This window comes from Bombina bombina, chromosome 4, assembly GCF_027579735.1.
Source record: "Bombina bombina isolate aBomBom1 chromosome 4, aBomBom1.pri, whole genome shotgun sequence".
Classification (NCBI taxonomy): Eukaryota; Metazoa; Chordata; class Amphibia; order Anura; family Bombinatoridae; genus Bombina; species Bombina bombina.
In genome coordinates this window covers 260,780,820-260,796,822 of record NC_069502.1, presented here as the reverse complement: position 1 = coordinate 260,796,822, position 16,003 = coordinate 260,780,820, and the positions used below count along the sequence as shown (strand labels likewise).

Below are 16,003 nucleotides of genomic sequence, written 5' to 3'. Positions count from 1 at the left end.
AATGCACCAGTGTGGATTCCAATTTTAGTTGGAATGTCCCTTTAAGCACTATATGGTATCAGTGTTTTCTACAACATATAACATTGAAAAAGCTGCTGCAATATAGTGCTTAAGACACATGCACACTCTCCAATAAACCATACCAAGAGAACGTAAATTTGATAACAGAAAAGAGTTTTAAAATTGCATGTTCTCAATCATGAGCGTTTAATCTTGACCATCATGACCCTTTATTAAAGTTCCGACAAAGTATTTTAAAAAGGGACAGTATACTGTAAAATAGTTTTTACCATAATGTGTTGCCAATTATTTTTTTTACCAGTTGCAGAGTATAAAATGTATGACAATTTACTTTAAGAGGTTTATTTGTGTATATGAATTAGCTGGTTTTGAAGCCACAACCTAATAAAATGGGTTGAGCTTGTAGGTATAATCAGATCTCATTGTGTACATATACCTGCTTCTTTATCTTATATTTGTTCGTAAACCAATCACCAATACTTGGAGAGAACAATGGAAAATTAACATTGTATTTTATCTCTTCTATACCCCACTGGGAGTGTAATTTATTCTGCTGGCTGTGTTTACACAGATTATTTATTGCTTGGCCCTAAAGCCAAAAACAATTTCAGAATATAAGGGTAAAGGCAATACTTGTAAACAATTTAATACAATCCAGCAGGTAAAGTGGATCAATGGGAACAAATTCAATGGGAGAATTTTTTTGAGTAAACTGTCCATTTAAGTTTATCACTTCTGGGAGTGACTAGAGATTTAAAAAACAGTCTTATCCCAGGCATATGTCTGTTCTAGCATTCACAATGCCAACGTCTCATGTCTGGTGACCATGTGTAAATAAAGCAAATGTCTGTGTGTTTTGCTGTTTATATACAGCTTTATCAAGGATAATTAAATCAGCCATGTTCTCCGGAAACTGCTAATGCTAAAGCACCAGTAAATACAGTAGATTTGCATAATCAACAACTGCATGATAAAAAAAAATACAATAGCACTTAGTCTGAACTTCAAATGAGTAGTAGAATTTTTATCTGACAAATCTCAAAGTTATGCCTATTACCACTTCCCTTTATCATGTGACAGTCATCAGCCAATCACAGATGCATATATGTATAATGTGAATTCTTGCACATGCTCAGTAGGAATTGGAGACTCAAAAAATGTAAATATAAAAAGACTGCACATTTTCTTAATGGAAGTAAATTGTTAAGTTGTTTAAAATTGCATGCTCTATCTGAATCATGAAAGTTTCATTTTGACTTGAGTGTCCCTTTAACCCCTTAATGACCGAGGACGTACGCCATACGCCCTCAGAAAAAATGCAGTTAACGCCTGAGGACGTATGGCGTACGTCCTCGGTTTGGAAAGCAGCTGGAAGCGATCCTCATCGCTTCCAGCTGCTTTCCGGTTATTGCAGGATGCCTCAATATCGAGGCATCCTGCAATAACAATTTGTACCCCTCTGGTGCAGAGAGAGCCACTCTGTGGCCCTCTCTACACCGGACATCGATGGCCGCAATCGTTGGTGGGTGGGAGCTGCAGTGGGAGGCGGGTGGACGGCCATCGATGGCTTCAGAGACACAGAGGGGGGCGGGAGAGTCAGGGGCGCGCACAGACACGCGCGCGTGCACGGGGGATCGGTGGGCGCGTGCACGGGGAGGGAGCGGGTGGGAACCGCTTACACTACAGAAATAATCCTCTATAAGTGGGAGGAAGAGGGGGAATAAATGCCCCCAAAAAGTAATCTAAGGGATCTGGGAGGGGGTGGGTCGTGGGGAAGCTACACTACAGAAAAAATAAAAAAAAATAATAAAAAAAAAAATAAAAAAAAAAAAAAGAGAAAAAAATATTGTTGTTAACTGGGTACTGGCAGACAGCTGCCAGTACCCAAGATGGCCCCCAATAAGGCAGAGGGGGGGTTATAGAGATGTTTTTTTGGGGGGGGGGAGATCAGGGAGGTTGGGGGCTAAGGGGGATCCTACAAAGTAGCATATGTAAATATGCTAAAGATGTTTTTTTTTAAAAAAAAAAAAAAAAAAAAAAAAAAAACTTATTTTAGTACTGGCAGACTTTCTGCCAGTACTTAAGATGGCGGGGACAATTGTGGGGTGGGGGAGGGGAGGGAAGGGAGCGGTTTGGGAGATATCAGGGGGTCTGATGTGTCAGGTGGGAGGCTGATCTCTACACTAAAGCTAAAATTAACCCTGCAAGCTCCCTACAAACTACCTAATTAACCCCTTGACTGCTAGGCATAATACACGTGTGATGCGCAGCAGCACTTAGCGGCCTTCTAATTACCAAAAAGCAACGCCAGTCATATATGTCTGCTATTTCTGAACAAAGGGGATCCCAGAGAAGCATTTACAACTATTTGTGCCATAATTGCACATGCTGTTTGTAAATAATTTCAGTGAGAAACCTAAAATTGTGAAAAATTTTGCGTTTTTTTAATTTGATTGCATTTGGCGGTGAAATGGTGGCATGAAATATACCAAAATGGGCCTAGATCAATACTTGGGTTTGTCTACTACACTACACTGAAGCTAAAATTAACCCTAGAAGCTCCCTACATGCTCCCTAATTAACCCCTTCACTGCTGGGCATAATACACGTGTGGTGCGCAGTCGCATTTAGCAGCCTTCTAATTAGTAAAAAGCAAAACCAAAGCCATATATGTCTGCTATTTATGAACAAAGGGGATCCCAGAGAAGCATTTACAACCATGTATGCTATAATTGCATAAGTTTTTTGTAAATAATTTCAGTGAGAAACCTAAAGTTTGTGAAAAAAATGGTGAAAAAGTGAACAATTTTTTTTATTTGATCGCATTTGGCGGTGAAATGGTGGCATGAAATATACCAAAAAGGGCCTAGATCAATACTTTGGGATGTCTTCTAAAAAAAAAAAATATACACATGTCAATGGATATTCAGGGATTCCTGGAAGATATCAGTGTTCTAATGTAACTAGCGCTAATTTTGAAAAAAAGTGGTTTGGAAACAGCAAAGTGCTATTTGTATTTATTGCCCTATAACTTGCAAAAAAAGCATAGAACATGTAAACATTGGGTATTTCTAAACTCAGGACAAAATTTAGAAACTATTTAGCATGGGTGTTTTTTGGTGATTGTAGATGTGTAACAGATTGTGGGGGTCAAAGTTAGAAAAAGTGTGTTTTTTTTCCATTTTTTCCTCATATTTTAAAAATTTTTTTTACAGTAAATTATAAGATATGATGAAAATAATGGTATATTTTGGAAGTCCATTTAATGGCGAGAAAAACGGTATATAATATGTGTGGGTACAGTAAATGAGTAAGAGGAAAATTACAGCTAAACACAAACACCGCAGAAATGTAAAAATAGCCTTGGTCCCAAACGGACAGAAAATGGAAAAGTGCTGTGGTCATTAAGGGGTTAAGACACGTATCTAATTAGGTCACCCTGAGCAGAGAGAGAACTTTGGAAGTCTGATTATCTTGGAGAGTTTTGGAGATTAGTTATGAAAAGGTCCAGTTTATAATTACAAATAAAATGGGTAAGGGAAAAACTACAAAACATATAAAAAAATATATATAACAAAATGACGTATGAGTTCATGTGCAGAAGAAAGTATTACAGGGGGCTTGAAATGGCCTCCCTTTGGTTAGAATTGTTCATGTAGCTTTAAGGGTATCTTTTTATGTAGTACCTAACATACTGAAAGTAAATCTCTGGCTCTTTAATACGTGTGAGGAAACGCTGAACCCTTGACATATTCTGTACTTATTTATTTTTTTTAATTTATTTTAATTTACAACCATTTGTTTGAAATGACTTTTACCTCTCCTCGCTTTTTATGAAGTTCTGTTAGCTCTTCTTGGTGTTTTATCCTCATTGCTGCCATATCCTGAAGCAGCGTATCATTTCTCATCCCATCATGCCCAGGACTGTAAACAGAGTAAGCATCTGATTAGACTGAGTGGAAGAAAGCTTGCAATAGTAAATCATTTGTTGTACACTCGCTTATGAATTGATGAAGCATAATAAAAATGATGTAAATTTTGTCAATGATATGAAGGTGCAATATTTAAAATACTATAGAATAGCGGTTCCCAACATGTCGCAGCGGACCGGTTGGGGGCACGCCAAAATATTATCGTAATGGCAGAAGATGCAGGAGGAGGGTTTGGGGGCCCACTCTCAATGGGTCATCAACTAATTACAATCATGGAACTGTGGAAGGAAGGAGCGCTCAGCCGGAGAGTGACAAGTCCTAGCCTGGCATATAGGCAGATGGGAGGCCCTGCACCTGAAATATGTGGACCAGATGACTCCGGTTCACATATTAATTATCACCCTGTGTACCCATACAGCTTAGCCTCCTGCTCCACCCACCCCTGTGCACAAAATTTTGACTGCGAGTGTGCAGTTAGAAGCAGCACTTCAGCAGCATAGCTGCGTGTACACGTGTGGTAGAGCTGTGGAGGTTGCGAGTCACAAAGGCGAGGCGGGTCTGCATCCCCAAATAAGATAGTCAATGCCGGCAAGTAAAGTGCTGCTAGTGCTTGCTTGATTCAGATTGCTTCAATTCCAACTAAAAACGTCCATAGTGGCGGGGTGGTTAATATCAATCTGATATCAAGAATTTAAATATTTATTTTTGTGATCATTACACTTTGACTCCCCTCCCAGGGCCTTGTTTAGGGACAACCAGGCAGCTGCCAGGGGCGCCAGCCACGCAGCAGGGCTCCTGAGAATGAGATCTGAGCTTTAATCCTGCTGATACACGTACAGTCGTATGCCATTCAGGTATAGCTGACCTTAAACTATTTATTATCAGGGTATTGTCGGTTATTAATCAACTTTTATCAGGGTATTGTCAGGTATTAATAAACTATTTATTATCTGGGTTTACCCTGATAATAATTAGTTTATTAATACTCAACAATACCCTGATAACAAATAGATTATTTATACCTGACAATACCCTTATAATAAATAGTTTATTAATACCGGATAATAGACAGTTTATACCCGACAATACCGATATTAAATAGTTTATTAATACAACAACTTTTTTCAGGGATGGGTGGGGGATATGAAGAGAGGGGGTACTCATAAATGAAAAGCCTAATCAAGGGGTATGGGAGAGAATAAAGGTTGGGAACTTCCCCTACAATAAAATCTGTAGGACCCACATTTCAAACCCACAGTTCACTAATTTATGTTAACCTTTGGCCTGCCTGTACTTAGATAATGTAAAAGGACCTTTAGGGCTCGATTTATCAAGCTAGGGCGGACAGGGGAGTACATATGTGCCCCTGTCCACCACAGCTCGCCTCTGGCGGCCAGCAATCCGCTGTCGGAATTCATCATTTTACAAGAGCGCTATTTTGTGCAATACCGCCCCTTGCCCGCACACAGGCAATCACGTGCGGGCAGGAGCTGTCAATCTCCCCGGTCGGACGAGACCAGGGAGATTGAGAGTAGCCTTGAGAAGTCAGCAGGTTGCATTTCAAGTTATGAGAATTTTCAGAGCTAAAAAAACTACATGAAAAAGAGGACAAAATAAATCATGAAAATATATTTCAAAGTAGTTTCATTACGTATAAACAAACATTTTATATACAAATTTCAAAGTGTTTACTGTCCCTGTAAGAGAAGTGGTATAATGAATTCCACCAGGTACCAGGACATTTTAGCCCAAAACCTAGTTGCCTCTGCCAGGAGCTTGAGACTTGGGGCTCTCTGCTTTGGTGAGATTGAGAGCTGTTTATCTGGCTATGTAGTGTTCTGGATGTAAAGGAGACACATACATTGCAATATAATGCGCATAAAAGGAACTGTTTTTTTACAGTGGCTTCACAATATTAATTATAGGGGTAACAATATTTTTGAAATCTACTCTTTGCTGCAAGATTGTAACTACTCAAAATATTGAGTGCTCTGACAAACTATCATATTAATGAAAGTACTAAAAAAAAAAAAAAAACACGTGCACACTCCTAAGCTCTTATAAGCCTACCTAGTTTTACTCTTCAATAAAAGATACTAAGAGAAGCAAATTTGATAACAGAAGTAAATTGGAAAGTTGTTTAAAATTGCATGTTCTATCCGAATCATGAAAGATTTTTTTTTACTTTACTATACCTTTTATGGTCCTTTAAGTTGACTGTAGATTATATTGTGGTATTTTGGAGACTTACTTTCCGTAACATAACTGCACTTATAACAAAGATTTTAAGAGGCAGATAAGAATCAAAAGGCCCATCAAGTATGTGCATTGACAGGGGAGATAGACATGATGCAAGTATATCATAAAAAAAAACTAAAACACTTAAGCAGGTTACTAACTACATCCTAAAAACCTTTAAACCCACATGCATTTTAAGTTGAGTGTTAGGATAAAATAATATGCAGCTTAGATATCTATGGATTGTTTAGTGGATGAACCACTGGTAATAAAAAACATTACTGGATGAGTCAGGAATCTCAAGAAGAGCTGACAGGGCTTCACGTTCCAGAGATATTAAAACAACTATTATACAATAAAATATTGTAATTTAAGGTTTTTTTCTTATTATAGAAAAACTTTGCAATATTTCATAAATCCTTCTGTTCCCTTTTCCTGTGATTTGGGACACAAAATCCAAATGGTTGCTTTAACTCAGAGCATTCAATTTTAATCGCCATTCCAATTTATTTCTATTATGTAACATGCTTAAAGCGAATGTAAAGTTTAATGAATAAGTGCCGGTATCTAAAAATACTCTTAAAAACAGGGGCACTTTCATTCATTAAACTTTACATTGAAGCTTCTTTTTTTAAATACCTTTGTTTTATAGAAAGCAGACCGGCGATCCTCTGACCGCAGCGCCTACTGTAGTTATCATATCAATGACAAATCCGGCTTCCTCCAATCACTGCATTGCCTCACGAGCTGGACGCCAAAGGGGGGAAGCAACAATTAAAGGAAGCCGGATTCGTCATTGCTGTGCTAACTACAGCAGCAGAATAAGCGGGCGGAGGATCGCCGGTCTGCTGTCCATAAAGAAAAGGTATTTTAAAAAAGAAGTTTCAATGAAAAGTTTAATGAATTAAAGCACCCCAGTTTTTAAGAGTATTTTTTAGATACCAGCACTTATTCATTAAACTTTACATTCGCTTTAATTCTCTTTGTTTACTTTGTTGGAGGAGTGAAATCACACAAAATCTTTAGGATATTTTTTTATTTAGACCTTATATTGTAAAGTAAGAGTCTCTCCATTACATACAGAGCGATGAACATCTCTCAAGGTAAAATTTGAGTTTCTAAACTTTGAGAGACCTTGACTTACTGACGAGACTTCTTTGATCATTTCACCTGAGCGCAGAGCTTTAGATCATCGGACCCTATGTTAAAATAAACCACTCAGCTCTTATGAGAACAAGATAATGATGCTACCTGATGTCGTATCGACTCTGATCATATTTTTCTGCTTGCAGCTTTTCAGCCAACACAGAATGAAGGTCCGATTTTTCGAGTAGCTTGTTATCTGTTAAAATAAAACAAACCATTTAATGTAGTAGAAGGCATTCTAGCCTTAGGGAACATCTATTGAACAAATGACATTGTGTGTCCTTGAAAACTGTGCTCCAGAGAAAGCACAATCAATTGTTACCACTATCAATAAAGACTGCCCAATATAGCACCCAATTCCAACATGAAACCAAGTAAGCCTTATTAAAGAAAGTTTAATGAAAAATTATGTTTTATTTTGCAATAGTGTACTATTTTTACTTAAAGGGACAGTCTAGTCAAAATTAAACTTTCATGATTCAGAAAGAGCATGCAATTCTAAGCAACTTTCCAATTTACTTTTATCAAATTTGCTTTGTTCTATTGGCATCCTTTGTAGAAAACTAAACCTAGGAATACTCATATGCTAATTTATAAGATGTTGAACTGCCTCTTATCCAGGGGCATTTTGACAGACACTGCTAGTTCATGTGTTACATATTAGATAACATTGTGCTCACCCCCGCAGTTATTTTAGAGTCAGCACTGATTGGCTAAAATGCAAGTCTGGCAAAGAACTGAGATAAGGGGGATGTCTGCAGAGGCTTAGATACAAGGTAATCACAGAGGTAAAAAAAGTATATTAATATAATATAAATGAAAGCAAATGGAGGAGCACAAACTGGTGTATTGCAAGTATACAAATTCATTTCTAAAGTGGCGCCGCAGCACTAAGTGAGTGAAGAAAAGAAAAATATAACACACAAAGTGGAGGGGAAAATATCCCCGGGGTTAAATACAGAGAATAAATCGAGAGCTGTGTAATGACAGGTAGACGCGTTTCAGCTTGTTGCCTTACTTTTTAAATCTCTTTTCAACACAAAGAGACAGAAAGTACACGTGGGCCATATAGATAACACTGTGTTCAGGCACAGGGGGTTATTTAAGATTTAGCACAAAACAATGCTAAATTTAAGACAATAGATAATAAACAGTCACAGTCATGTGATCAGGGGGCTGGAAGAAGGGTCCTAGATGCAAAACTGGGGAATGGGTAATAAAGGGATTATCTATCTTTTAAAACAATAGCAATTCTATGGTAGACTGTCCCTTTAAATAGAAGAAATGCAAAGTGCAAGGTAATTTGTAAAAAATACACAAAGTATGGAACTGAAACTGTAAAAGCATAATCAGAATTTGTAAAATCAGAATCCTAAATAAAATACTAAATAGAAAGTGCCATTAGGATGGCATGAAATATCCTAAATGTTCAGCTGTCCTGAAACCTTAGCCGCTTCCTTGCAAGCTGGAGGTGTGCCTAGCATCATAGACTCCCTCTCCTAATCTGATCCCATCATGGAAATCACAAGATCGCATAAACGATTGTGAGATTTCAATTTTTACTCATTTGTTTACATATAAAGCTTGTTCCGATGTAGACACACAAGTCCCGCCTTTAATGAAGTGTAAAGTGATATTAAATACAAAGCTATATTACACTGGGCTTGTCTCTCTTCTACATGCAGAAATGCAGGGAACGCCCATTGCAGAAGTATAGCAAAATCTGCCTTTTGAAAATTTTACTAGGGATTTTACAGTGCTGAAGGGTCATTTTAGAATATCTCACCTAAACTGAGAGGTTTTGAATATCAGGCCCTCAGACAGAACATATACTTTCTAGGTATATACATATGTATTAGTATTTTTATGCCCCTTTAACTGGCTAAAATATACACTGGCTCATGGTTCTATTGCGTTCTCTCAAAACACAGAGCCTCAAAACTCATTATAGATATCTTCTTTTTAAAGGGACATTAAGCACTAAATAAATGCTAGATAGAATGACGTGTTCAAAGAAAAAAAAAAAAAAAAAAAAGAGTAGCATGTAGATGTATTTTTAAAAGTTTCATTAGCTGTTTAAATATTGACAAAGTGAGTGTAAAGTTTTAGCGTCTATAAAGCAATGGGAGCTGCCATGTTGTAACTTAGGTTACCTTCTCTGTTGTAGCCAATTTGGGACAAGTATAAATAGGTCACTAGAGAGTGCAGCCAATGGCTGTGTGCAATATAACAGTGTTCTGCACTTCCATTTCTTACAGGAACTGAAAAGCCCACAGTTTCAGAATGGAATTGCAGAAAAAGGGGACAAAGTAAATAATGGAAGTATATTGCAGGTTTTTTTTTTAATACAGTTTATCATTTTAATTTTACCTTCTCAAAGAGTTTAATGCCCCTTTAATGCTCTGGCTGCTAAAAAGAACTGGAAAACAAACCATTTCTGCAATCAGATGAGTAGCATACTACATTTACAATAAGCTATGCGGCTAAACTAGTGTTAATATTAGCAAACTTTTTAACAAAAAAATGATTAGTCATTATGCAAATATTTTTTCACTTTCTATAATTAGACATTTTGTGTCCAAATGAGTAATATAAATAGCAGTAAGCACTTATCCATGGTATAACATTGAAGTTAGAAATGTTAGAGACATGAAACATTGTTTCGTTCATGGTTCAGATAGTGCATGCAACTTTATACAATGTTCTAATTTACTTTTATTATTTCTAACAGATTTTATTTGTTCTCTTGGCATCTTTTGTTGAAAAGTAGACATAAGCTCAAGAGCGTGCATGTGTCTTGAGCACTATGTGGCAGCAGTTTTTCAAGAATGTTATCCATTTGCAAGAGCACTATTTCCTGCCATGTAGAGCTCCAGGCACCTATCTTGGTATCTCTTCAACAAATAATATCATTGGAACAAAGCAAACTTGATAATAGAAGTAAACTTCAAACTTTTTTTTTTTTTTTTTTTTAAATTGTATGCCTTGTAGGAACCACAAAAGAAAAATGTTTGGGTTGTATATCCCTTTAAGGCATTTACCAAATATGTTTTGATTAAAGGGACATGAAACCCAAAATGTCTCCTCCATGATTCAGATAGAGAATACAATTTAAAACAACTTTCCAATTTACTTATATTATTTAATTTGCTTCCTTCTCTTGTTATCCTTTGCTGACAGCTTTATCTAGCAAAGCTCAGGAGCAGCAGAGAACCTAGGTTCTAGCTGTTGATTGGTACCTGTATAATATATATATATATATATATATATATATATATATATATATATATATATATATATATATATATTGGCTTACCCGTGAGTTCAGTTAGAACCCATTAGTGCATTGCTGCTCCTTCAACAAATGATACCCGGAGAATAAAACAAAATAAATAGAAGTAAATTAGAAAGTTGTTAAAAATTGTATTCTCTATATAAATCATGAAAGAAAAAAAATTGGGTTTCATGTCCCTTTAACATAATAATCTTTAAATGTAGGTACTGTATCAGATATTTAACCTGCCCTTCTGGGATGTTTTATATCAGAAGGTATTGTCGCACTTTAACATGTTTCTCAGTAGCACACATTACACGAAGACATTTACTTTCATAGTCAAAAACTGCTTTTCTGTACGAAAATTATCACCTGAAGAAAAACAAACTGTAATATTGAACAATTTTAAACATGCACTTTGCATTTAAAGGGTCCTGAAACCAACATTTTTCTTTCATCCTTCAGATATAAAATAGTTTTAATCTTCATTCTTTGGGTGTCATTTGTTGAAGAAGCAACAATGCACTACTGGAAGATAGCTGAATGCATTGTGTTGTCCAACAACATGAGGAATATATGTGCAGCCACCAATCAGCATCTGCTGAGCCTACCTAGGTATCCTTTTCAACAAAGTATACCAAAAGAACAAGTTAGATAACAGAAGCACATTTGAAAGTTGTTAAAAATCACATGTTCGATCTAAATGAAGATGAAAAAATGGGATTCATGGCCCTTTAATAATATATGCTACATACATGCCAAATGCAGTATCTTTGATATTAGAATAATTACATTGTAAAATTAGCTCTTCAAATGCCTGTCTCTGTTCTCGATCCCTCCTCCTCAATTCTTTGGATATGTGCAATTTCCAGCCAGGAAATCCAAGCGGTCTACACGTCGCCATCCCTGATTTTAGCCTTCACAGTAGAAATATGGCCCCTGCTTCTATCCCATTTAACCCATGCTGCCTTTAGCAGCACATAACGTCAGACGATATAATGTGCACAACTCTGTGCAGTTATAAAACCCTTGTTTCCATATATCGGTCTGTTTGCTCTCTCCACAGCATACGGCTTATACTTTGCTTGATATTTACCTCTGCACGCCCACCTCTTTCCCTACAAAACAACTGATATTTTGTCTCCCGTTTGCTTTCGCATTTTCAAAATACCTTCATTACAGTCTACATGACACTCCTCTGTAATGCTGCCTACCCTGCAGCCTATATATTTTCCTCTTCTTCCTTGAACCTGCCTGGTTTTTCCCCTGCACTTACTGCCCTCTCTCCCCTCACTTTCCCTTGCCCTCTTTACTTCATACCACTACATAAGCTGGAGTACATGTGTATAACCGTTTCATGTGATCTCTTGCCCGTGAGTCCGCCCCGATATCACTTTCCTCTCTGGCTCATTACACAACCTAGCACTTTAACCGCCATATCCTTCCAGCGCCAGCCCAGGGTTCTTAGATCTCGCGACGCATAATAATGACGTAACAAACCGGATAATGACACAACCTCTAGATGACGAGTTAGCTGAATAAAAATCTTCAATGCACTTTTCCTAGAGCAACATAAAAAATACACCACCAATCATTAAAATGACATATATTATATCTGCCGAAGGAGTCTTGTCAAAAGTATGCGACGCACAACAGCAGCATTTAGCCATAATGTAACTGGCAATTCCATACTACTAAGTGTTGCCGCCATTATGATTTTTTTGTTACTAAGCTTAGTTTTCTTGAACTGCATGCATGTGTCGAACTTCATATCTGCCAATAAAACACTTTAAAGTGATGTTGTACTTGAAAAAAAGTCTGTCACGTATATGAAAGAGTAGCTGAAATGTTGCATATTACAATTGTAGTGGAATTTCTCATACAGTGTAAAATGTTGCCCTGCAGCTGGGACAAATATGCAGGCATTGCTGCTAAACCCTACTACAATGGGCCAGATTACAAGTGATGCGCTACTTATCACGGTCGCTTGTGCACAAAACACAGCTGGAAGTAAACTTTTAACGCATGCGTATTACACATACCCCCCAACTGTCCCGATTTTCGCGCGACAGTCCCGATTTTAGGGGTCTGTCCCTCTGTCCCGAGTTGCTAGCCATCTGTCCCGATTTGCCCCAGGCATTTAAAAAAAAAAAAAAAAAAAAAAAAAAATTTTTTTTAATTTTGTTGGGCCCATACTAAGAAGCAGCTGGCTTTGCTCTCACAGGGTTAGATACCTGTTTCCCTGTGGAAAAGGAATGGTGTGTGGGTTAAGCAGGAGTAAGAAGGCTGTATACACTCTGACCACGGGTAATGGTGATAGGGTGACCACATATCCAAACTGCCATTCAGGGACGCCCCCCCAGCCTCCCCCCCCCCCCTCTGGACCGCAACCCCCCAAAAAAAATCAATGGCAAAGTGACAGATTTTCAGACTGAGACTGATAAACTGGGTAACTCAATATAAGACCAATTTTGCTGCTTCATTTTCAACTTTTCTGTTACAATTTTATATTAATATATGAATGAGCACAACGCGTGCATAGCTACTGCGATTTTTAGTCTAATCATTATTAAACTGATTAATAAATAATTTACATGTGCTTTAATTTTTTTTAAAAAAGTGCTAAAATTAAGCATTTGGTTTTTTTGTCATTAAAAAGTAATATTGGAATTTTAAATTGTTTCTTGAAATGTATCCCTTCCCAATTCCATGAGACCATACTTAACTTACCTAATTCTTGGCTCCAACGGAGTTGTCAGGCACAGTCAGCAACAGCAGTCGCTCTCTCCACCGGTCTCAACTCCACTAACGTCCTCACACTCACGGGCCAGCCAGGTCACGGTCAGTACTAGTAGTAGTCCACATGCAGCCACTCCAGCCAGTGGTATCGCATTATATAGAGCTAGAATGTAGAGGGAGTGTAGAGGCTAGAGTAGACTAGACAGCAACCCAGAGGGGGCGGGTGGCCGGCCGGGTAAATCTTGCATATATCAAAATAAATTCATATCCGGCGCCTCTGGCCTGCCCCCTGGGATGATGTTGTCTTGTCTGATGTCTCTAGGAGGAGTCTCAACACTCTCACCTCACACTATCTATCTATCTGCGCTGCGGGAAGTAACAAGCTGCCCGGCCCTAGAGACTAACTAACTAAGACCATCTCACTGAGTGAGTCAATCTGCTGGCTGTCAGTGCTGTCAGAGCTGTCAGTTTTAGCAGTCAATCAGTCCGGGACAATGAATGGAGGCACCCGGGACCCGGGACAGACCTTTAAAATGCGGGACTGTCCCGGGCAATACGGGACACGTGGTCACCTTAAATGGTGACCTCTCTAACCTACCTCTGGTAGTGATGATGTCTAACCCCTGGGGATAATACTAGCGGGTGGTGTCCCTCTTTTGAATTTTGAAATGTTGGGAGGTATGGTGTAAGTGTATGCTATGTAGTGAGTGTGTATCTGCGTGTATAAGTGTATGCTATGTAGTGTGTGTGTATCTGCATGTGTAAGTGTATGCTATGTAGTGTGTGTGTATCTGCATGTATAAGTGTATGCTATGTAGTGTGTGTGTATCTGCATGTATAAGTGTATGCTATGTAGTGTGTGTGTATCTGCATGTATAAGTGTATGCTATGTAGTGTGTGTGTATCTGCATGTATAAGTGTATGCTATGTAGTGTGTGTGTATCTGCATGTATAAGTGTATGCTATGTAGTGTGTGTGTATCTGCATGTATAAGTGTATGCTATGTAGTGTGTGTGTATCTGCATGTGTAAGTGTATGCTATGTAGTGTGTGTGTATCTGCATGTATAAGTGTATGCTATGTAGTGTGTGTGTATCTGCATGTGTAAGTGTATGCTATGTAGTGTGTGTGTATCTGCATGTATAAGTGTATGCTATGTAGTGTGTGTGTATCTGCATGTGTAATTGAATGCTATGTAGTGTGCTACTGTGCATTTTTTGCTGACTTTAAAGGCCAGTATCTAGAATATTAATGGGGAATGCAGAGAGTAGTTTTAAAGAATTTATTATTAAATGTCCAATTAAGATAAAAATATTTAGCACTGTCTTTGCAAAGGATAATTAAATACATAGCTCACATAGCCATGCCAGTGGTTTGAGCTTGTGTTTGATTTGCTGCCTAAGTGTATTAAAATCTATGACTTTATTTAGAATTTTATTTATATTACTTTGGTCTTATGATTTTTAAGCCCCGCCCACCACATTTCAATTTTTTGCCGCGGGGGTGGGGGGGGGGGCGGGTGGTGTCCCTCTTTTGAATTTTGAAATGTTGGGAGGTATGGTATTACAAGTTGCAAGTAAATACGGCTAGATTACAAGTTTTTCGTTTTGAGCTGTGCAGTGCTAACGAGCATTTTATGCTCACCGCTCACTTACAGACTGCGCTGGTATTACGGACAAGAAGTGAGCGTTGAGCAAAATTCTGCTCCTTACTGCACTCCAATACCAGCGCTGCTTAAGTTAGCGGTGAGCTGGTGTAACGTGCTTGTGCACAATTTCCCCATAGGAATCAATGGGGAGAGCCGGGCTGAAAAAAAGTCTAACACCTGCCAAAAAGCAGCGTAAATCTCCTTATTGCAGCCCCATTGATTCCTTTGGGGAAATACATTTTATGTCTACACCTAACATGAACCAGAGTCTAAACACCGCTAATCTTACACTTATTAACCCCTAATCTGCCACCCCCAACGTCGCCACCACTATATTAAAGTTATTGACCCCTAAACCTAAGTCTAACCCTAAACCTAACACCCACTAACTTAAATATAATTAAAAGAAATCAAATTAAATAAAATTACTATAATTAACTAAATTATTCCTATTTAAAACTAAATACTTGCCTGTAAAATAAACCATAAGCTAGCTACAAAATAACTAATAGTTACATTGTATCTAGCTTAGGGTTTATTTTTATTTTAACTAGGTAGAATAGTTACTAAATAGTTAAAAAAAAACTAACACTAACCCCTTGAACATCACCATACCGGGAGAAGTCTTCACCCAACCGGGCCGAAGTCCTCAACAAATCTGGCAGAAGTGGTCCTCCAGACGGGCAGAAGTAGTCCTCCAGACGGGCAGAAGTCTTCATCAAGACGGCATCTTCTATCGTCATCCATCCGGCGTGGAGCGGGTCCATCTTCAAGACATCCGGCGCAGTGCATCCTCTTCTTTCCACGGCGACTGAAGAATGAAGGTTCCTTTAAGTGATGTCATCCAAGATGGCGACCCTTAGATTGCAATTGGCTGATAGAATTCTTTTTTTTTTTTTAAATCCTTTATTTATATATTCCAACAGTGCAAATCATACATCTAGGGGGGGCGGAGCCAGCAGCAAGCGCAGCAAGACGCATATCAAGGAGGCTCCTGACTTTATTT

General features: G+C 38.1%; 1 protein-coding gene across 3 annotated transcripts in view; it reads right to left on the bottom strand.

The window, feature by feature from the left end:
- ATG16L1 (autophagy related 16 like 1) overlaps positions 1–12,102 on the bottom strand; it is a 58,125-nt gene extending 46,023 nt beyond the window's left edge. For 2 of the 3 annotated variants that reach the window (XM_053709930.1, XM_053709931.1), the window contains exons 1-3: positions 11,404–12,102; positions 7,443–7,533; positions 3,840–3,945 (exon numbers count right to left, since the gene is read on the bottom strand). In XM_053709930.1, the coding sequence (XP_053565905.1) occupies positions 3,840–3,945; positions 7,443–7,533; positions 11,404–11,515 (309 nt within the window). In that variant the 5' untranslated portion in view covers positions 11,516–12,102. The remainder of the gene's footprint in view (positions 1–3,839; positions 3,946–7,442; positions 7,534–11,403) is intronic. The other variant, XM_053709933.1, reaches the window with a different exon arrangement.
- Between the last annotated feature and the right edge of the window lie 3,901 nt (positions 12,103–16,003).